Source organism: Mycteria americana, chromosome 11 (genome assembly GCF_035582795.1).
Source record: "Mycteria americana isolate JAX WOST 10 ecotype Jacksonville Zoo and Gardens chromosome 11, USCA_MyAme_1.0, whole genome shotgun sequence".
NCBI lineage: Eukaryota > Metazoa > Chordata > Aves > Ciconiiformes > Ciconiidae > Mycteria > Mycteria americana.
In genome coordinates this window covers 4,643,395-4,666,169 of record NC_134375.1, presented here as the reverse complement: position 1 = coordinate 4,666,169, position 22,775 = coordinate 4,643,395, and the positions used below count along the sequence as shown (strand labels likewise).

The following is a 22,775-nucleotide window of genomic DNA, read 5'->3' as shown; positions in this document are numbered from 1 at the left end:
CTACTTTTTTATTCTGGCATCAGTAGTTATTGAATTAGTTTTCCTACTATTCAACAGCCTTTAATACAAGACAGTAAACAACAGTTTGATTGTACTGACTCCATTATGATCTCCAGACAAAGAATTAAAATTTCATTTTTCTATAAAGGAAATAATACAGTCCAAAAGCAAAAGAACCCCAAACACACCACCCCCAAAGCCCCAAAAGTGGAAGCATTTAAATTCTAAATTACAGTTCTATTTGGAGAGTTCAGGAGACAGTTTAGGAAATGCCGTCTTCTTTCAATGTCTTAGCAACAATTTGCTCTTCTGTCAGAGAGCCACCAAACAGCAGGACCCTCCAGACAGAGAGGGAATTGGGATACTGGAAGCCACAGAGACGTGGATGTATCCACCAGCTGAATGTCTGCAAAGCTATCCAGCGGCAGTTAAGGGTACTTCGCCATCTAAACATGCAAAGTAACTTCGCAGCAACATAAGTTACTCCTTGCTTGGCTATGACAGCCAAAATGCCAAATGTTTTGCTGCATAAAGTAGTGTAAGTCCCCTACAATCTTCAGTGCTGATTGACATTATTTTCAGAGATAAAGATGCCCCAACAGAGGGTAATGAATGCCCCTGCAGGACAGTGGGTAATGAAAGTTTTCCCTAATTAACATAAGCGATGCTTTAACAAAGGCGCTACTCCTCTCTCGTATTTAATTTCATTTTTATTTCTTTCCAGTTGCATCCCATCTAGAAACTATTCTGTCACTGCCTCATGGACTGCAGTAATCTTTTTACTGTGGTTTTGTAACTCATTACAAAAAGCAGGAGTTTTGATGTGTGATCAGACAGCTTATATAATTTTCCTTCTTTTCCTAGCAGCATAGCTAGTAAAAAACATCAGCAGCTCTCTTTTAAAGCTCCTGAGCAAGATGCTGCAACAGAATACTTTTTACTGAATCCAAGCTTCACAATTCCGCTAACAAAATGTTTTCACAAATTTCCTGAATAGGACAGATTTTATTGTGTCCCGAAGTATGATTCTTAAGAAATCTGAGGAAGGGAGTAGGACAGAAGTTAACTGCAGAAAGCAGCTGAGTTAAACAGGGCTGTTAACAGAGCAAGACGTACAAAGCAGCTATGGAGTGGAAAGCAGAATTAAATTTGTATTCTAACTAGCACTTAAAATAATTTAAATCAAGCTATGGATTTGCCTCTTGCAATACCCACAGCGTATTGTCTGATTGTAACATCTACTTCCACTCTTTTTGCACTCTGTTTTACTAAAATTTTTTTTCTAAGGGAACGTTGCAGTGGAAAATAATGACGTGAGGTATTTGACGTGGGAAATGGGACAATCTAAACTGCACGTGGGTTTTTCTTATTAGCAACTTGTTCTAATTCGTTAACATTGTAAATGAATTGCAAACAAGTCACTTCACATCTTTGAATAGGAAATAAATTTTTATTGTCCTTACTTATATTTTGTTGTAATACATTAGTACAGATCCTCCCTGGATTTACAACAGTTTATATAAGAAGTGACTCTTAGGAAAAGATGAAAGTAATGGCAGGACCATCGGCAGGCAATGTTTTCCCCATATAAATAAAAGAAAGGTGTACTGATGTTTCCTCTAATTTTTAGCAAGCTAAGAATTCCTAATCCATTCAGCCCTTCTTAAGGGACGGATTAACTTCAGACAACCTCAGTAGACAGAAGAGGAAAATGTTCTTGTTCCTGCTTCATGTGCTCTGTATTTGCAGAACGGATCCCGCTCCCTGCTGGACACTGTGCGTTCCCCGCCAGGGAAACGCCATTTGGTTTCACAGCACCGCTCCTTTGAACTGGAGGACAATTCTTACCTGTGAGCCCCATGTACAAGTCAGGGTTAGCCGCCCTCTTGCCACTGTGGTGTAGAAGATAAATGGGTGATCTCACACGCTGTCAGCAAATGGACAAAACTTTTAAGAAATGAAGATGTGTCCTTTATCAAGCTTCTAGTCTCGGAGGAAAAGAGGAATGGGAGTTGGTCTTGAGGGGATCCATAAAGGCAAGGAAGTAACTGGAGGGATGCAAAAGGCTCTGTGGGCTCTTCTCTCTAATCAGAGAAGCTCCTTAAGGAAGGCAGAATCAATGATCAGCAGCATCCTGCCTGTCAGGCAGGGAAAGGATACGGGATGCATGTCTTGAATTATTCATGTGATTGGCAAGACATTAATTTGGAAGAATGTGAAGTTTTCATAAAAATTTGAAGTTTTCCTTTCATTTGAAATCAGTTTGGGCTTCAGTCAGGCTCTGATGCCTTCCTACCAAGGATGCTTATAAAAAATTGATGGAAAATTAGATAAACTTCATGTTCTCCTTCCAATGGTTCTTGGGCATTTGTGTTTTAAAATTCATTGGTTTTACAATCAATGGATCCAGATTCCCCTCTCAGTTTTCCTTCCCGGAGCAGAAGAAAACACTGAACTACAGGTTACACACTTCTACCTAAGAGAAAAAAACAGGAGGAGTTGAGGGGTTAGTAGAATTCCTGCAAAGATAAAGGAAGGATGGAAATTAAAATCGGGGGTGGGAGGGACGTTATATTTTTATTAGGACAGGAAACACTGCGAGGTCCCCAGAGAACCAAGTGTTCAGTCTGTGACTGTCTAACTAGGGAAGAAAATGATGGCACTGTGGCTGTGTTATGTCAAAAGCGTAGGTACCTCACTAACTGGAGGTGATGAAAATCCCCTTAGGTTCGCTTTTGCCCATTTCCTTGCAGAAACGCCTATCTGTCCTGTAACTATTTTGTATCACGGTACTGTGGTTCGTGGGTCTTCCCTGTGAGTGGAGAAATGTCTGTGCTCCTCTTGTTCTCTCACAGATGATCTAGTTATATAGGATTGTCCAGCTTAAACCACTTGAGCCTTGCCCTAGGACCTTCTTTCAAGAGGAAGCAGCAGAAACTTCCAGGGGCTCTGAAGGTGCACAGGGAGCAATGTGTCTCCACCTCAACCCTTTTTCGCATGGTTAGGAACCAGCAGCTCTCAAATGTCCTGTGCCACTCCATTCACCAGAAAAAAATATCTTGTTGTTTGGACTGCATTTGAAGCCTGGGAATTATCTAAAATATCTGCAGAAAACAGGCTGTTCCAAATGGAGGCATCATATGATTGGTGAGCCACCAGATCCATCCCACTGAAGTAGTATCTCTTTTTTTCCCCCAAAGGATTAAAAAATACATCTTTCAGACATCTCTTATTGACAGAGTTTCATCACACTTAGTTTTAATTTCTCAGCGTTGAACTCACCGGTTTCTTAGGTGAGATAGGCTGGGGTGAGAATCTCTCCAGAGCTACTTCAGTGCTGAAATACCCTGAGAGAAGAATGGTTAGGAAGACGATCTTTCTCTTTGTTTTATTTCTCTGCAAAGCACAAAGAACTTTGTGCTCCTGGTTGCTTTCTTTTAGATTGCTGTTTTGCTTTAAAACATCCAAAGTGTATAACTAGCCTGGCTGTGCATAACTACAGGAAGCAATTTCATATGAAAAGCAAATAAATACCAGGTTAGAATTCTGACCCTTTTCAGAATTTTCAGGCAGGTATTTTAAAGGCCCTATTTACTCCTGCTAATGAACAGTGTTAGAGAGAGCGCATGCATGAAAGAAGTGTGAACATCACTGGACTTCTCCATGTCTGAGTCTTGATCTACAAATGGAAGTATTCATTCTTTTTCATTTCTGGGCAAATTTTGGCAATGTATAGAAATTTTTTACTGTGAAATGGTTATGAAAACATAAAAACATTCCCAAAGTAATGGCTAAAATTAACTGTAGATAAGGTGATGAGAGAGAGCCAAAGCCTCCCACGGCCCAATGGCCATAGTTCAGCTGATCGCTCTCTTTGCAGTATTGAAATGTATGCCTGCTTCCTGCCACTGAGAATGCATGTGCCTGATGCGAAGGTGAGTCAAAGTCAGTAACAGAAAGAGCTTTGAACAGATGTGGGACGCAGTGCAGGGCTCATTAGTGAAGGAATAAGATGCTGGAACTGGGCACCTCACTTTCAACTGAATAAAGTGATGAGATAAAGTTACAGGATAAAAATACCAAATGAAACAAGCAGCAGGACAGAGAGATCACCAAAGAAGTCTTGCCGGAATATATGCCAGGACTTCAAAAATATGAATTGTCTCCGATTCTCAAAAAGTCACTACAAATCTGTGACAAAGATGGGAATCGTTACTGAAGATGTGGATTCAGAACCTGTTAGATTTTACAGGGTCATTTCTTCTTGTAGATAGCTTGCACAAAAATTTGCTTCAGAGCTGTAGTAGGATGGGAATAAACCAGACTAAGGTATACCCTTGACAGAGCCTACAGGCTTGCCTTGTGTTTCAGTGGTTTAGAATCCTAATTTACTTGCAGGCTTCTAGGTTAGATTATTACTTTCTCAAGTACACAGCTGTCTCTTGTAGTAAACAGTCTTAAAAGACTGACTGTCATGATAAATCATTCCTACCTCATCATCTGTCAAGCCTGAAGTGCTGTCTGAAAGCAGGATGAACAACGAGAGTTCACTGAGCTCTGGGGAAAGATCGCACCTTTTTGCAAGAGTATTTTCCCTTTTTTTAAAGTGATTTACTATTGTGACATGTCCAGTCTGGGAAAAGAAATATTTCTTCACCTTGGCCTTGTAAGTGTCATGGTTTGATGTGTAGGATACATAGGTCTGAGAGATCCGTGTCCCTGCACTGCCTTTGCCTACTTGTTAGGCACGTTTTTAGGCATACACACACTTCTTAGATTATGTATGGTGCTTTTCATTACCACAGCTTCTTAAAAAAAGTTTATAAACCAAATTGGAGTTGTATTTTGTATGGCTGTATATTGCCAATATACTGTAACTGGAATAGAATTAGCTAAGATCTGACCATAGGATTTTTTTCCAGGAAACAAATTACTACCATTTTTATATAGTTTATAAATGAGCTCATATCCTCTGGAATACATTATTACAACTACTGTAGAAAAATTATTCTTAGCACCATTCTTACAGCATTTTTACAGGTTTTTTTTAAAGATTCTATCAAAAACCAGTAAGTGAGTAGCAACAGGTTTGCAATTCAACCAGTTAAAACACAAGCAAGGGTATTATGATGGTATCTTCCTGCAAATGCTTATGCCTGACTGATTTCTCTCAGGCACAGTATCAGCTGGGAGCTTACTCTTCCTGAGCAACTTAATGTCCATTCCTGCAGCTTGGTGTTCTATTAGTCCTATGGCTCAGTATATGAAAGAAACCCAGGTTCTGGAGATCAACTGCAGTGTTTTTTATTTATATTTTCAGAGACTGCATCATGCTCTGCTGCTTGAACAGTGGCACAAGCTTTGTTGCTGGTTTTGCTATCTTTTCAGTTCTTGGATTTATGGCTTATGAACAAGGCGTGCCCATTGCAGAAGTTGCAGAATCAGGTAAGTTCCAAAAGCAGTTTTCTGAGTTAACAAAAAATGCCCAGAGGTTGCTGTCAGAATACTTAGTCTGTGCCGTTATCTTATGGAGAAGTTGACTGTCTTGCAGATAGTTTTACAAAACTCCTCTTAAAAACCCGTTACCTGACTCATTAGAATAACTGCTATAAGAAGAGTTCTTAACTACTTTTATGGTCATACATTTATGTGTGAAAAATATTAATGTTATTGTGCATAGCACCAAATTCATAAAGTCTAGGAGCTAATGTAACACAAACTTACTCTAGCTGAGCATCAAGAAGATTGTTTAGCAGAGATATATTGCTCAGTTATGCCCCTTGAGTGTTATATCCTCATGAAAGGAGCATTTAGTTTTCTTTAAATGAGACAAACCGAGATCCACACAAATATTTGTTCCTTCTGGAAAAAAAAAAAAAGAAAAAGAAAAAAGATATAGCTATTAAAGTAATGAGAAACCAGCTGTTTAGGAGAAATCTTTGGAAGTCCTCTGAAGTCTTGCTTAACGTATACTATCCAAATACAGATTTCTAACAGTCAGATGGCTAATGCCATCTCCTAATGTCAGTCAGTTTTTCTCCCAGGGACATACACTAAGACACTCTGATGTAGTATTTGTTTACGTATAAAAGTTCTTGTTTTGAGTCCAGAAAGGCACGAAGGCCCAACTCTACGAGAAATTAACCATCTAACCTTTATTACCAGCGCTTGGAGTTAGGCATCCAATGAAAGTTAATTGCTCTTCAGCACCTTTGTGGATGTACCATCTTTAAGCATCACTTAAAACTCAACAAAACAAAAAGAACAGGAGTGCTGCCCAGAAAGAAAAGCAGTATAATGCTGAACTGTTGAGAAGGAGAAATGACTGTCATGAGGTTAGCCAAAGTTAGCAGGAAAACTGCAAAGCAAGTAGAGCTTCACTGATGCTGTCATGGAAAATATTTCTCTTTTCCTAAAGCCCCCAGGACAACTGGCTTACACTATTATAGAAACTATACAGAAAAAGGTTAGAAGACTACAGCAACTCTGGAAACTATAGGAGCTTGCAAATACTGCATTAAATGAAAAAGCAGTAGTGTGTCGACAGGTCTTCACTGAAGTTATTGCAGCAGGAGCCCAGAGGTACTCCTTTATCAGCCCTGTGATACTGCCTTTATATCCCTGCTTTAAAAGCTGGCTAACTTCAATAAAAGCTGTTACAGCATGAGACTTTAGAGCAGCTGAAAAATGGGCACAAGTAAAGTAAGAACAGGAAAATATGAGCTAGGTGAGATGGTATTTTAGCAGATCCGAGAAGTTACCAATGCTGTTGCAAAAATGTTCTGTTTTAAAGATTTCTGGAAATATGCAGCCAATGAATTAATGTTATGTACCAGCAGCAGCACTCAAAAATGCAGAGCAGATTTTGAACAAACCAGTAGACATTTGGCTTGCACCACGTATGGCTTCCAAGATGCAGCTCTTACCATTGACTGCATTCTTGCACAAAATGTCAGATACAGTGCTGTCTTAGGAAAAAAAAAGATTCCAGAATATGCTAATAAGTGATATAAGGCAATCACAGGATGACATGCTATTATTTATTCAGGTATGTGAGTCTTGCTGTACATCCACACAAAGAAGAAGGAGAACATAAAGTACAGTGATGTCTTAACAGAAGTCTTGACCTTCAAACCTTTGGACAGGATGTAGGCAGAGCTGATGTGTCAAGCTTCATTACTGATTAGCCTCATCACCAAATATTTAGACTATTAGAGATGTAGAGTTTGTCAAGGCTTTCAACCTTGTATTTAGCTCCTCTTATCTGCCATAAAAGAACAATCAAGTTGTGGTGGGTTGACCCTCGCCAGCAGCTAAGCACCCACACTGCTGTCCACTCACTCGCCCACCCCAGCGGGATGGGGAAGGCAACAGGAAAAGTGACAAAACTCGTGGGTCGAGGTAGAGACAGTTTAATAAGTGATGCTGTGCAAGCGCTGTTCAGCAATAGCCACAACGTTGGCGTTAGCAACGCTGTGCTATCCACACATCCAAAACACAGCACCGTCCAGGCCGTTATGAGGAAAGTTAACTCCATCTCAGCCAGACCCAGTACACAAGCATAAATATCTCCTTTCTTTTCTTCCTTTTCAGGACCAGGACTTGCGTTCATTGCTTACCCTAAAGCTGTTACCATGATGCCTCTTTCTCCTCTGTGGGCAACTCTGTTCTTCATGATGCTCATATTCCTTGGATTAGATAGTCAGGTATGAAACACGCTATTTAAATATTTTGTCGGATTCCCTAGCATGTGTGTATCAGCATCCTTGATGTAGACAGCATCTAACCTGATGAAAGAATGAACCCTAACTTAATTCCTTGCTTAAAACCATTGATTCAAGCTCCTTATTTTAAATCTTCATTATGTGATGCTGGAGATTCCTTTACGATTTACTGTGAACACTGATTCAGCCTGACTAAAGCTTTCATTATTAACATGGAAATCAGTCTAAACTTAAATATGGGTGATTAAAATTCACAGTTCACTAAAATACCAGTGTGTCTTCTTGTCCTGTTTTTAAAGCACTTTGCAATGAATTTTGAAACTGAATATCAGATAGTGATAATGTAAGTTCCTGTGGTGTATTTATACTTCAAGATACCACAGCAAGAAATGTGTAGTCATATTCTGCAGCAAAGTGACAGCATAGAAGTTGTCCTTCCTATGTGACCATGAAAATTGTGAAAGCTGTTTGATGAAAAATGTAAAGTAGCTGGCATTTTTAGCATGCAGCTCAGCTCTCGGCATGATTTGGTTCAGAAAGTTTATGATTGTATACTGTAGAATAAAGCTCTTCAGTGCTTAATTTGCATGACATTTCCAATCATTAAACTTTACATTTTAATAACTGCTCTTTTTCCTGATCTAACAATTTTTTTAAAGTCTTTTTTAAAACGAGCAATTCGTGAATTCTACTCTTGACTGTTCCCATGAAGCAGGCTTTATATTGTCTACTTCTGGGCATTAATTTTAGTGCCTATTTTATGAACCTTGCTCCAGAGCCCTGAGTCAGAAGCTTGGGCCTCTTGCTTTCTGCTGATTTTTAAAGTTAGTAAGACTGTTCCTTCCCTCCTTCATTAGATGTACTTGGCTTGGGCACTTAATAGCTTTGTGGAACTTCTCTCTTCTGTAAAATGGAGAGAACTTCCACAAAAAACCTGCTGCAGTTCCTTAGCAGTGCTTGAAGGTGCATAGCACTGCATAGCATTCCTTTGAGTGAGAAAAGTGCAGGATGCTTAGAGTGAAATTCTGCTGCAGTCTTGTGAATGGTTTGTACATTATTTAAGTCCCATTCAAGCCACATTTGAAAGATTTAACTTTTATGTAATCCATCTGCTACAGGGCAAATACAGTCTGAGATAATATTAGTGGATTCAACTATTTGAATTTGATGGTGGACTGGAAATCCATAGCTTTGGACTTCTTAATTCTGAAATGATGTTCCTCTCAGTTTGAGCCTCTGCTTATAGAGTGTCCTCAGGGAACTTTCAGTCTCTATGATGAGAACATATAAGGATATTTGGTGTGTTTGGCAGCAAATCCAAATCGCAACAGCAGATGAGACACATATTTCATTTGTACTTTCCTATCATTCGTTCTAGTTCGTGTGTGTTGAAAGCCTTGTGACAGCTGTTGTAGATATGTACCCAAAGATTTTCCGAAGGGGCTACAGAAGAGAACTGTTGATTCTCGGCCTTTCCATTGTGTCATACTTCATTGGCCTAATAATGTTAACTGAGGTAAGATGTGCTTTGTTGTACTACTGCAGAAAAAAGGAAATGGCTTGCTGTTTATAATCACAACAGATAAAATGCAAGAACGTTTGCCATAGACAAATTTCACTGTGAGGAATATGACTACAAAATACTTGAGAGACTGTTCTCAACTACTGTGTAACATTTGAAATATGAAATGTATCTTCAGTTTTTTCAGTTCAGCTTAGGAGATATTTTAATAAAAGTTATGTAGCCAAGGAAATTCCATCTGCTTTGCACCAGCCAACCAGATATACTGATCGTGGTTTCTGCTTGCTTACTCTGGACAGACCAGTCTGAAAACAACCACATTTGGATGAATAGATCAATAAAGAAGATGAGGTAAAGGGAAAATAGAAAACTAAAACATCTTTGATTTTTATATCACCAGGCCAGGTCAATCAATACCGCCAATCTCTGAGCAGACATTGCTTCGGTAAGAGTAAAAAAAAAAAAGGGGAGTAAAAAAAAAAAAAATTTTTCAAACAAACCAGGATGTTTGCTTTGGGATGTTCTAAACCAAAAATTCTGAGGGCATCAGTCCATCCCATCAGTTCGTGATACGATATGTCTGGCACTACTGTGTTTGGTACCCAGGTTGGGGAGGGACTCTGGGATCCTTTGGTACTTCGGTAGGAGGTTAGGTCTTGCTGCTCAGTGCGTGCCTTACAGAGCGAGTTGTATCAACAGTCTTCCTCTCCTTCACTTTACCCTCTCCAGACAGGAAGAAGAGGGGCAGAGTCCACAGTCTCCTCTGCCCATATTCTTCTGCTTGCTGGGCCATTAGAGCCTCCCTGTACCAGGGAGCGAGGCAAAGAAAAAAGTTTCCTGTCTGAGGAGCGATAGAATTAAATGTCTGAGGAATGTTTGTCCGAGGAAGCCTGGCTGTGTTAACCGTGAAGGGCCACAATGTGTCTCTCTTGTGCAGCAATCTCAGGCAGGGTTTCCCAGTGAAGCCTCCCAGGGCTTCATGAACTCATCTGAGGTAACATAAATTCCCTCTACAGAGATCCACAGTCCTTAGCCTATGTGCTTTTCAAATTGCTTTGTTACTGAAAATGACCAAATTTCACCCCCAAAAAGGCGCTAGGCAATTGTAAGCATGTTAGTCTGCTGTCCTCAGTATGCAAGTTCTTACAACGAATAGAATAAATCAACAAATCAGAATATATTAGCTTTAGATACACTTTCAAGGAAAGAATAACTAAAGATAGGGAGGGAAGTGGACACCAGGACAAAATAAAACCTCTATTATTTTTTTTAGTGACAGTTTGTGCCAGACTAATCAGACGTCCTTCTCTGATAAGAGATACGACACTGTATGAAGCAAATGCAGTTGAGCAGAAGATTTATATACTTCAGTGAAGGAATTGAAAATTCACCGCAAGAAAAATTATGAATTTTATTCAAAAGAAAAGGACTGGTACAAGTAACTGGACAAAGAGGAGATGATGACTGTTGGTGTTAAAAGAGACAGTGGCTGAAATGAGATTCTTAGTGAAGTTACACAGTGCTTGGTAGCAATTGTATCTAGTATATGTAGTTGACTCGCTATGGAAACAAGTCACATATAGTCATTGGCTACATGTGACGAGCTCTCTGGCGATATATTCCTTCTTCATTTTAAATTTTGGACCTATTGGCAGATTTCAGTTAATTTAACAGAAGTTTCAAAGATAAGTCCTTTTTCATAAAGTTCAACGTTCATGAAAGTTGGCAGCCAGACAGAGAAGCCCTAGAAGTGTCCTTATTGTGCAAAAGAACAAAGCATGACTTCAGTCTTTATTAAAAAACAGAGAATTCACAAAAAAGCTGTAGCCTAATGAGTGCGTGAAGTATAAGGGTCCACAGTCATCTATAAGATTTAAGTCCAAATCAGGCTTCATTAACTCTGATGTTCTTGGGTCACAGAAGAAGGCATAATGATAGGGAAGGACTGGATGACTGGAGTATTGAAGATGGGGTAGACGATAGTAACACAAGGTATAAGGTGGTCCATATAGTAGTAGACATTTCTACTAGGCATTGAAAACGATTAGGAAAGTGAAGTATCTGGATGTGCAACTAAGCACTACAAATATGCTGTAGACATAAAACTATGTTTCTGAGATGTTTCGGGAAGGTATTTCCAATTGAGTGATGGGAATAGTCCCACGACTGCACAAGGTAATAGTCCCACCGAAATATTATGTATGACTCTGGATACTTGGTATTCAGGCTGGAACAGCATGCAAAGCAAGAGCAGTGAGGATGATCCTAGGAGTACAGAGCCAATTTTACCAAACCAGCAAAATGATTATAATATTAGCAAGGGGGTATGATTTCTTTTTGTAAGTACATCATAGATGTAACAGTGAGTATAAAGATGAACTATTTCTGCAAAAAGAATGGCTCCCTTTCCCTTATCCCCAGTCTAGGGTGTACAAGCTGACCATGAATAATTAGGCTGAAAATTAAGAAAGGATTTCTATCCATCAGAACAGTGAGGTTCTAGAAGTTTTTCCAAGAAAATAGTTCTGGCTTTAAACTGGAATTCAGATTGTCAGTTAGTTTATGAAAGGTATTATATGACACAGTTCCCTGTGAGAACAGAGGAATTGACACTGGTTGATTAAGAATTCCTTCCAGATGTGTGTCCCTGTCAGTTGAGCATTGGAGCAGAGCAACCTTATAGGGACCAATTTGCCTGTAACCATTCTTACTCTCAGTAAGATAAATGGTCTTTGCTATGTAAAATGCAGAAATTTTGGAATAATTCCTCTCAGTGCACAGTTAAGCAGAGCACTGAGAGGTGCATTATCGAGATGTACAGGCTAAAAGAAATATAAGCATGAAGAGTGAAGAGGAAGCAAGTTCTCCAAGATGACAGGAATATTCTTGCAGGAGTTTTGCAGAGTTGTGTTCCTTACATTGTATTGTCTTGGTTGATCTTTAAGTTTCCAGTTTGCTCAGATATTTGCTGAACCTCACAGTGAGCTCTTTGCAGTAAAGACGTTCACTTGTGAGATTTTGGGAAGCAGTCAGCTGGCAGAGCTGACTAAAAGCAGTGTAGCTGATAATCAAAAAAGCATCTGCATTAGGAGAAGAAAAAAAATCATTTAATTAAAAAAATTTTACTTCGACACTTGCATCCTGGTCTGGGAGGGCTGACGTTCCACAGTGTTTTTGCTATAACTTTTTGCTCAACAGAAACCTTAAAGGACAGAGAAACACTTTTTTCTCAGTATTGCTAGAGAGACATAAGTTATTACTGAGAGACATGACTTATTTACATCATCAACTAGGCAATCTAAGTAGCTGTGATCTAATGCAGAGATGACACACTGGTACAGAACGCTCCATTCCATGGTATCAAAGCATCATGCATGAGTGAGACTTCCAAGGGTAAACATCTCATAGAATGACAGAATCATAGAATGCTTTGGGTTGGAAGAGACCTTAAAGATCACCTGGTTCCAACCCCCCTGCCATGGGCAGGGACACCTTCCACTAGGCCAGGTTGCTCAAGGCCCCATCCAGCCTGGGCTTGAACACTTCCAGGGATGGGGCATCCACAGCTTCTCTGGGAAACCTGGTCCAGTGCCTCACCACCCTCACAGTGAAGAATTTCTTCCTTTATCTGATCTCAATCTACCCTCTTTCAGTTTAAAGCCACTACCCCTTGTCCTATCACTACGTGCCCTTGTAAAAAGCCCTCTCCAGCTTTCTTGTAGGCCCCCTTCAGGTACTGGCAGGCTGCTATAAGGTCTCCCAGAGCCTTCTCTTCTCCAGGCTGAACAACCCCAACTCTCTCAGCCTGTCTTCATAGGAGAGGTGCTCCAGCCCTTGGATCATCATTGTGGCCCTCCTCTGCACTCGCTCCAACAGGTCCATGTCCTTCTTACGCTGGGGGCCCCAGAGCTGAATGCAATATTCCAGGTATATCCCAACTCTGTCCTTATCCTCTCTTGCATTTCTAAATACACATTCCTGGATTTTATTCAGGCTTTGGATTATTCATAAAAGATATCTTACCTTACAGGAAAACTTTCTCATTCAGATATACGGTCATTTCCTAACTATACAGCACTAGTTTTGCCAAATGCCTGCTTGGACATCAATGCAGTTTTATATACAATAACTTTAGAACATTCTTATGTTCCGTGAGATTTAGACAGGATTTCAAGTTTACAGAGTCCATCTTAACTTACCTTCAGTCAGTTAATGCAGAGAAAAAAAAGGGGAAATCCTAGGTATTGTTTTTGATTTAGTTTTCTTTATGTTTTTAGGGTTCTCCTCCATTTGCAGAAAATTGTCTGAGATGTAATGGATCATATGTACTATCCAAATAGCATTACATTTCAACTGAAGAAATGATCTCAAGCCCCCATTTCCTTCACATAGCTTTCTGCAAAGAGGGAAGTCTTAGGATTCCTTTCGATTGAAATGATCTTTTGTGAATCTCCTCCTCATTATTATTTCAATATTGAACACATATGTGATAAAAGATTAAGTATCCTGCATAGAAAGTAGTGTAATATTATTCATATAATTTTAATAGTCAGGTTATCCATAATGTTATTAATTGGACTTCATAGGTTTTCTTCTTCATCTTGCCTTGAGGCAAAGGCTCTAGAAAGCCAGCCAGTTCTCTGAACAGTTCTGACTGGTGTAAGCAAGAGAAAAAATACAGGAAAAGAAGAAAAGAATTATGTCTTTGACAGATGTGACAATTGATATAGTTGAGTCATAGTCAAACAGTAAGTAAGGGAGGATGTCTTAGTTAAGCACGTTTACCTTTTTCACATAGGTTGGTATTGTGGCACCACTGAATGCAGAAATTACAGATCATTGCTCGCATAGCGTGCATTGCGTATGGATGCCATGCTAACTTAGGACACTGCTTGGTTTTGGTTGCTCTCCTTTCTGGAAGTGCAGAGGTTGCTATTTTAAAGCCATTGGAGAACAATTTTTAACTCTTTAGGAAAACATTTTTAAAAAGCTTGCTTGGAGTCAGGGTGATTCTTATTTCACTTTTTTTTTGTCCAGTAATAATGACTCGGTTTAGTAATGTGGCTTAAAGGCTGTGAGCTACATTCAAACTTTGCAGGTCAGTTTACTCATTTTAAAGTCCCTATGCCACTGGAGAGTGATTCTAGAAGCTACAAATTTTGCCTTCTTTCCCCACATTTTAACCACATTTTCTTTTACATATTAATAGCACAGACACAAAAACAAGACCCTGCATCTTCACGTGCAGTGATCTGGAGATCAAAAGTACCTGTAGTTATCTACAGCTTGATGTGGTAACAAATGAAGTTGAAAAAAAGCATGGAGGTGGGAGAATGTTTTGGAAACAAGTCCAATGTAGTTCTCTCCACTCCGGGATTTACTACCTTAACGCAAATGCACAGTATTCAACTGGCATAGGGAATGATCTTAGGTGCTATGGAAGAAAAAAACCTTCCACAATAACAAATCACTGAGAAATGAATATTCTTTGTTCAAGAAGGAACCAACTTTAGTAGGAAGATTGCCGGGGCACCAACAGATTGACTGTGTAGTTAAAGCCATATTTGTTGTGAAATATTCCTACTGGTGCCAACACAATGTTCTTTTTCCTTTTTCTGTTTTTGTCTTTCAGGGTGGGATGTATGTCTTTCAGTTATTTGACTCTTACGCAGCTAGTGGCATGTGCCTTCTTTTTGTTGCCATATTTGAATGTGTCTGCATAGGCTGGGTTTATGGTGAGTTGCTGAAAATTGCTGTGGTTTTGAGTTTTTATGAAAGTTTTCTGTTTGCATAAAAGTAATGTGAAAGCTTGTACCCTTATGGAGTGGGGCCCTCCACATTCCCATGCCCTACCACAAGTCAGGAATGCCTTTTTTCCCTACTCTAACAAAGATAGTGGAATCGATTTTCTTTTTTTTCCCTTGGCCCTTGTCAGGACTGACCTCCACCTTCCTTCACCAAGGAAGTCCTTAGCTGCCTTAGAAAGCAGGGGCGGCAATAAGTCTTTCTTCTCTCACACAGGGCATGTTCCCTTCCACTTCTGGCACTCACAGATAAACCCAGGGAAGTTGGAGGTCATGCCACATTAACACAAAAGGACGCAGTAGTGTCCCTAGCTCTGCTGTTTCTGTCTGCCAGCAAAGTCAAGAGGAAACCACCACAGTGCTGGTTATGTTCATGGTTACACCTTCAAGCATTTCTAGCTCACAAAGGACTGACAATTTTACTTTGTAATGCACCGTATGAACTTCAGATCACACGTGTCCCCAGCTGTCTAGAGATTCACGCATGAGCTTGTAGCATATATGTACTCTTTAACTGGGCTTGCTCAGACTGTTGCTGACCAGAAGCCATTTCTGTTTGTCAGCTCGCCCGCTCCTCCTCTCTGTTCGTATTGGTCAGATACAGATGTAGGCAGCAATCTCTGCCACAAGTATGGAGCGGATGACAGAGAGATGTACGTGTCAGGGCAAGAGATAGCAGCTTCAGTCTTTGCAGCTCTGTCAGAACCTATGTTTTTCTCTTTACTTTTTAAATACTGACCTACACAACCTCTTACATGTACATTCTACATCTGCTTTTTGTTTGGGTTTTTTTGGGCAGGCAGCAATCGCTTTTACGATAACATTGAAGATATGATTGGGTACAAACCACTGTCATTGATTAAATGGTGCTGGATGGTCTTAACTCCAGGTATTTGCGCAGTAAGTACAGAATATCCAAATAATTTGTTTTAGACATAAAGAGGGTTTTCTGTGCATATTTTTAGAATTTTGCTGCTGCTAATAGTTCACAACAGTTGAGAAAAACGCCTATTGATTTGTAGCATATGTTTTAATTAAAAAACACTCTGTAGGATCTGTAAAAATTGTTAAATATTCTGTGAATTGTGAGAAATCGTAGTATATACAGTAATAGGAAAAAATAAACTCAGGGCCCTAAATGAACATTTGCCAATACGACAGAGGCTTTTTTTCATGTCATCGCTAGTATACCTTGTGTCTACCCAGCATAACTCGAGCTCTTCCAGACTTGTGCTGGTTTCCTTGCTGCTCCAGCCTCCTATTTCCTTCCCTCTCTTTGGGTGAGTAGACATTTCTCAAAGAAGACAGGACATTTTTGCTTCTAGTAAAAGTAGCAGAAGAGGCCAAGAGCACATCTCACATGCATGAAGAAGGGGAAGGAATTTGCCTTACCAGAAGCTAGCAGTACTGGTGCCAACTCTGGCAATCTGCTGTGGCTACATAACAGGGACAAAATTGCAAAAGGAACACGACCAGATTGCCCATAAATTTAATCCACAAGTGCCTGAGGATTAGATACTAAAATCTTCCAGTTCTCCAATACGTAAATGATAGCAACTGCAAAACCACAGATGCCGGGGCACCTGGAGATCCAGGTTCCCTTGAGCTCTGCCAGTTCATTTGCAAACTTGGGAAAATTTCTGACTCATTTTCACCAACTCTGAAATGAACTTAATATCACTTGCTCTTGTACACTCTTTTCACCACTTTGGAGAAAAGTACAGAGTAACTTTTCTATATTTCATAAATTTAAATGGTCCAAACTGCCTGATTAGACACCTGTCGAATTTAGACAGATACATTTGAGCTTTTGTGAGGATGAAAGAGTTGGCCTGCAGAACTGCAGATACAGACAGTGGATTAAGGCAACTTTGAAAATTTTGGCTTTCCTTTTTCATCTTGACAGGTTGGAGGGAACACAGCTTGTGTTACTTAATCACAGCTGGTTCACGGTAGCAAAACTTAATCTTTCCTGCCCAGGTACCGTTTGCCATCAAAGTGCAGTTTTTATTGTCATCGAGAGGTAAATAGGATTTAAACTTGAAAGGTTGTTCATTTCTGTGGAAGGCACTGCGACATGTTAGTTGAGCTGTACATAGATATTGCTGGTTTGGTTTTTTTCTCTGCCTCAAAAGCTTACCTCTACTTTCCATGTCTAGGGAGACTGGCCTTGCCTAAACAGTCAGTTGTTTCCTTGTTACATAGGCAGTGTTTTTTCAAATACTGCTAATATGCTTCTCTGCTTATTTCAGGGAATCTTCATCTTTTTCCTGGTGAAATACAAGCCTTTGAAATACAACAACGTATATATATACCCTGACTGGGGCTATGGCATAGGGTGGATGATGGCGCTCTCTTCCATGATCTGTATCCCTTTGTGGATCTGCATTAAGCTGTGGAAGACAGAAGGCACTTTCACAGAGGTAAGATATATTTTCAGATTAATGATACTGAAAAAAGAAGTGGGAAGGGAGTGTGAATCCTCACCCGCATGAGACTAAGCACAGTTTAATCACAAAAGCAATGCCATGTACCTGTTCCTGTAGCAGCCTGGGTTAGGCCTCTCAGTCACTGGTGGAAAGAAGCATCTGAATTTTCTTCATTTTCTTAGAATCATAGAATCCCTTAGGTTGGAAAAGACCTTTAAGATCATCGAGTCCAACCGTAAACCTGACACGGCCTAGCCCACCACGAAACCATGTCCCTAAGCACCACATCTACATGCCTTTTAAATACCTCCAGGGATGGTGACTCCACCACTTCCCTGAGCAAAACTTCCTCTGAATTTCTTTTTTTTTGCCTTCACTGACTTCAGCCTGTGGTAAACTAACCAATACTATAGCTTTAAGGTGCTCTGTTCCTGCTCAATTTGTAGCTTAAAATGTCTGTAACATAGCTAAATCCCTCAAGAAGGTTTGTACCAGCCGTTCATTCAGGTCAGCTGCCTTCTTTCCATGGTTTTGGTGACTAATGTTTCTGCTGCCAGGATTTTCTCCAGGAACTGGGTAGCAAACACTCACATATGTCTTCTGGACAGTTTTCCTGATTACAGTTCTCTAAGTGAGAAATAGAGGCTAAAAGAAGTATTCAGTGCAATTTACTAACGTTTGGTATCAGGTTATCTCAGGTCTAGGCTGAGGTTAAGATTATTAAATATAAGACCTTTTCTCCAAAGAAAGACAGCGAAGGCGGCTATAATGGAAGACTCAAGAATATAAATCTTATTCGGCTGTTTGGGATTTCTCATATTCCAGAAAAGCCTGTCATCTGGAGTTCCTTAGATACTAGTCAGTAAAAGTAGGTATCCCAGTATTGCCTCCTTCTATCTCAATACATATATGGAGGGGACTTTATTCAGTCCCTTTCATGCTTTCTCAGTCTTTCTGATATTCGCTAGGATAATGCCAATGTGAAGAACAAGACAGTAGGAATTTCTGTGTCGAGGGTACCTGGGGCTCATTAACTTATCTAGCACTTTTGAAAGATCTCTCCGTGTATACCCACACTTTCAAAATTATCCTCCACTCAGAACCAAAGGGTATGACATCTGAATATATCTATCTCAATGTAGTAGTTACTGCTTTCTTGAACGGAGAAGCTAACATGCCATTTATTGTGCTGGCTCATGGCAGTCCATATTGAAATGACTCCATGGCCTGGCAACTACCTAGGAAATCTTTACTGTGGGTATATAAACAAAAAACGAATTGTCCGTAATATAGTTTTCTTAGCATGTCAAAAGAGGATGTTTTGCACAAATCTTAACATTAAATATTTCCTTAATGCATCAACCTTACCCTGTCTCTGCAAGTAAATAGATTTTGTTTCTATAAACAAATCTTGTTTTGCATTGCCTTGTAGTCTGAAGCACTGCAGACAGGTCATTATCTTTTCCATACATGAACAATGAGAGGGGTTTTTTAATTACAGTTGGGAGCTTCTCAGGAAGCCAACTTCCTGCAACATCTCTGCTGTGCAAGCTGTAAGCATCAGCGTTGCTACTGATGTTACTGCTATAAAAGAGAAAGTTCTCAGCTGAACATGTGTATTTTTCTTTTGTTCTTTATCGTAGCTTAATACACTTTGGCAGTCTCTTGTTTGTTTATTTTTTTCAGTATATATCCTTTGACTATACCATGAGAAACAAAACGTACCCATATAACAGGCCTTACCTGGATCATTGTGCTGAATTTCTTCATGGAAGGGAATGTTACTCCAAATCAGCGTGAAGATTCACTTTGACTTTGTCTTTGCATTCATTCTCTAGCCCTTGGTCCGGTGTGATTTGTAAAGAACTGTGTGGTGTGCAGTTTTAGGGATGTATCTGTAACAGGGAAACGAGAAGCAGTCATGTAAGAGAAGAGGTTTTTGTAGTCAATCTGTTTAAGAAATGTGTGTCTGTGACCAAGAAAAAGATAATTATTTCCATTTTCTCAAATTTTCTAGAAATTCAGGAAGTTGATTACACCTAGCTCAGATCTGAAAATGAGAGGGAAACTTGGAGGAGGAGCCTACATTGCAGCAATAAATGACTGCGATGCCAAACTGAAAGGAGATGGCACCATTTCAACCATTACAGAAAAGGAGACACATTTCTGAAAGAACTATCTTTTTTGTTTTATTTTTTTGTATAAATAAAATAAATAAATTCACTTAATTATAGAGGCTGGCTTGTTTTGCACAAAATTTTATTAACCAGTTAATTTTAAAGTGAAAATTATATACTTGTTTAAAAGTGATTTTTTTAAATTACTATATAAGTAATGATCATGTAAAAGAAAAAGAAATAGTATTATATGGTATGTTAGTGATGACTTCTTGTAATATGGTGATTCAGTAAATGTTTTTTTAGAAGCTAGAGGGACCTGTATAATGTGCTGTAAAACTTTTCTACTTTGATTTCTGGCAGGTGTAATGTTGTATAGATATATGCATTCTAATCTGTAAGCATTTCAGACCATTTCAGCTTTTAATGTATGTATATAAAGGGGGCCAGAATGTCCTTTTGTTCATATTGGAAGAAACTGTGAGGGGCTGGGGGGATGACTTGTAACTGCTGTGCATATCACCCTCTCGGCGCGGGCTGTATCCAAAGCGCGTTGAAATCAGAGGGAGCCTTTCCAGCTGGGGCCAGTGGCTTTTGCACCAGGCTGGGCGCGATTCGGCCTTTCCCTAGGCCAGGGCAGCTGCAAGACCGAGTTTTGCACCTCACGAGGCTCTTCTTTCAGGGCACGTTTTGTGAAGCCGACAGCAAGCGCCACCTCAGCTGCTCCTACCGCCTTCCCTCCACCCTCCGTTTGCTTCAGCAGGTCTAAAAAGGTGGTGGAGTGGGCCCACTTCTGAGTCCCTGTTTTTCTGGAGATTGGATAGAGAATATTTCTTACAAGCTATGAACTTTGCTGCTGTTGTAAGTTAATGGTCTCTAAGACGATGTGTACTGCTTCAGGAGACCTCTAAAGCTTTTTCATTTTCTTTAGTGTCTGCGTGGCCAGTACTTCATTTTGCTTGACACTTCCCATCCCCCGAAGGGAAATGTGTTTGTCTGTGCTTGTACAACAGGAGATCAAGGTTACTTTATATATATGGAGATGTTCTGAGGAAAAAAAAGAGCAGATGTAGAGCTCTGCATACCTTGGCCTCTCTGTCTGTCTCTCTATCTGTTTGCCAGTCTGTCTGTCTGCACATCTATTCATTCCCCTCAAAAGAAATCAAGCACTATATAGCTTTTCGCATCTTCAAGGTACTTTCTAGATACTCTCCGATTAGGCCCTGATTGCTCTACCCTGAATGGTATCGAGGGTTGCACTGAAGTCAGAACAGGAGTTTATTTGGTGGAAGGCTAGAATAATTGGTCCTTAATCATAGAATACCGGGTTGGAAGGGACCTCAAGGATCATCTGGTCCAACCTTTCTTGGCAAAAGCACAGTCTAGACAAGAAGGCCCAGCACCCTGTCCAGCCAAATTTTAAAAGTGTCCAATGTTGGGCAATCCACCACTTCCCTGGGGAGATTAATCTCTACGAGAGTTCCAGGAGGTAATTTCTATATGGTGCAGATGAAGGAATTAAGACGGGGATGTTGTGACTTCTCTGTTTGGTAAAAGGAGCAGTATTGGGTTTGTGATATCAGACCTTTTTATTCTATCAGTTGTATGAACTGACTCCCTCTGATTTAAAACAGATTTTGTATGTGAATCCAACTGATGGATGGTTGTTAACATGAGGTATGCAAATGCTAGTCCCAGTATCAAAATCTCTAGACCATCTCGTTTTGTTTTTTCTTCTGCTAATAATCCAAACCCTTTTATTTGTTCTGGACAATTATTTTTTTTTCTTGCCCTGGTTTTTTATTTAATGGTTGTATGAGAAACCTGTGGAGGAATACTGTACTACACTGCACAGTACTTGATGGGGAGAGACAAGCAACAGCCTAAGACAGCTCAGAAGAAATGTCATAAAATGCTGTCTTCTCTGCAATTCAAAATCACCAAAGCTCAGATACCAGCTTCTGGAGTTATTAGAAACAGAAGTGGCTGCTGGCCTTCTATAGAGGAAAACATTTCACTAGAAGTCACTAAGTATATCTTAATATTACATAGAACTGTACATGTAGTCAGCATCTCTTTGAGATTTTATGGTTACCTCTCAAAAAAGCATTTTCATAGAATCACTTTGTCTCAAGTCACATCATTAAATCTAATAGATCTGTTTAATTTTACTTCATCTTAATTTGTATTTTTCGTGTGGTAAGGTGGAACTCTAAGAGAGAACTTCTCTACCACAATTCTGCTTCAGATATTTTAAGTCCTGCTTGCCTTTGCATGTCTCCATCGTTAGGTGCTTAGGAAAGGACATTTTGAAGGAGCCTGCCTTTACGAAGGTACAGAACCATCATCTTGTGAATGCTGGCCTCCCTCAGAGGGAGTCTTCAGCTTGGCATCCAGAACTGGAGGTTACCAACGAAAATCACAGTCCCATTGGAAATTGATACTTCTGGAAGAGAAATGCTCCCAGAACTGAAGCCACACATTGAGTTATATAACTACAGAAAATACAGCGAAGCAACTGAAAGCTACATATTGACATTGAAAAAATGCCCACTCCAAAACCTTAACATTTTTGGAAGTTCTAATGAGTCATAAATATGTCTAATCCAGTGTCCCTTTCTGGTCTTTCCCTCCACCCACCAGAGTTGCAGAACTAAGGCCCCAAAGCCGCATACGGGCCTTGGGATGGATTATGTTCCCTCCCAGAGTAAACGGCAACACGTTTTCTTACCAGTCAAGGATGTGCAAATGTAGATGCACAGTTAGGTTACATTTGGCCTTGGTTTCAGTGAAGTTATCTTCAGCAATCGGGACTCCTCATGAATGTTCACAGTAAAGTGTGCCAAGAGGTGGAACCCACACCACTGCGCTGGCCATCCACTAGGCACAAAATGAAAATCCCAGACAAGTCAAGATTGCCCTTTGAATCGTAACGCACGCTGCTGTAGCAGAAAAAAATGACTTGCGCTTTTTACCTTGGCAATGTGCTTTGAACTGTTGTACTCATCCAAATATCTCCACAGGAACTACGTACTTGGTATGGAACACGCTTCCTATTCTGCTGCTATGAACCATTTCACCCGTAGCTTTATACACATACATATGGTTTGGCATGGTCTCAAGTATTATACAGTATTACTAATGTGCTGTGCTTGTAAATGTGTGCATTTAATATCTGA

The 22,775-nt window shown here is 39.9% G+C and overlaps 1 protein-coding gene across 1 annotated transcript in view; it reads left to right on the top strand.

Moving 5' to 3' along the window:
- SLC6A11 (solute carrier family 6 member 11) overlaps positions 1-19,649 on the top strand; it is a 109,163-nt gene extending 89,514 nt beyond the window's left edge. The window contains exons 8-14 of the mRNA XM_075513644.1: positions 5,321-5,445; positions 7,594-7,706; positions 9,103-9,240; positions 14,879-14,981; positions 15,850-15,950; positions 17,303-17,473; positions 19,497-19,649. Of these exons, the coding sequence (XP_075369759.1) occupies positions 5,321-5,445; positions 7,594-7,706; positions 9,103-9,240; positions 14,879-14,981; positions 15,850-15,950; positions 17,303-17,473; positions 19,497-19,649 (904 nt within the window). The remainder of the gene's footprint in view (positions 1-5,320; positions 5,446-7,593; positions 7,707-9,102; positions 9,241-14,878; positions 14,982-15,849; positions 15,951-17,302; positions 17,474-19,496) is intronic.
- The last annotated feature ends 3,126 nt before the right edge of the window (positions 19,650-22,775 follow it).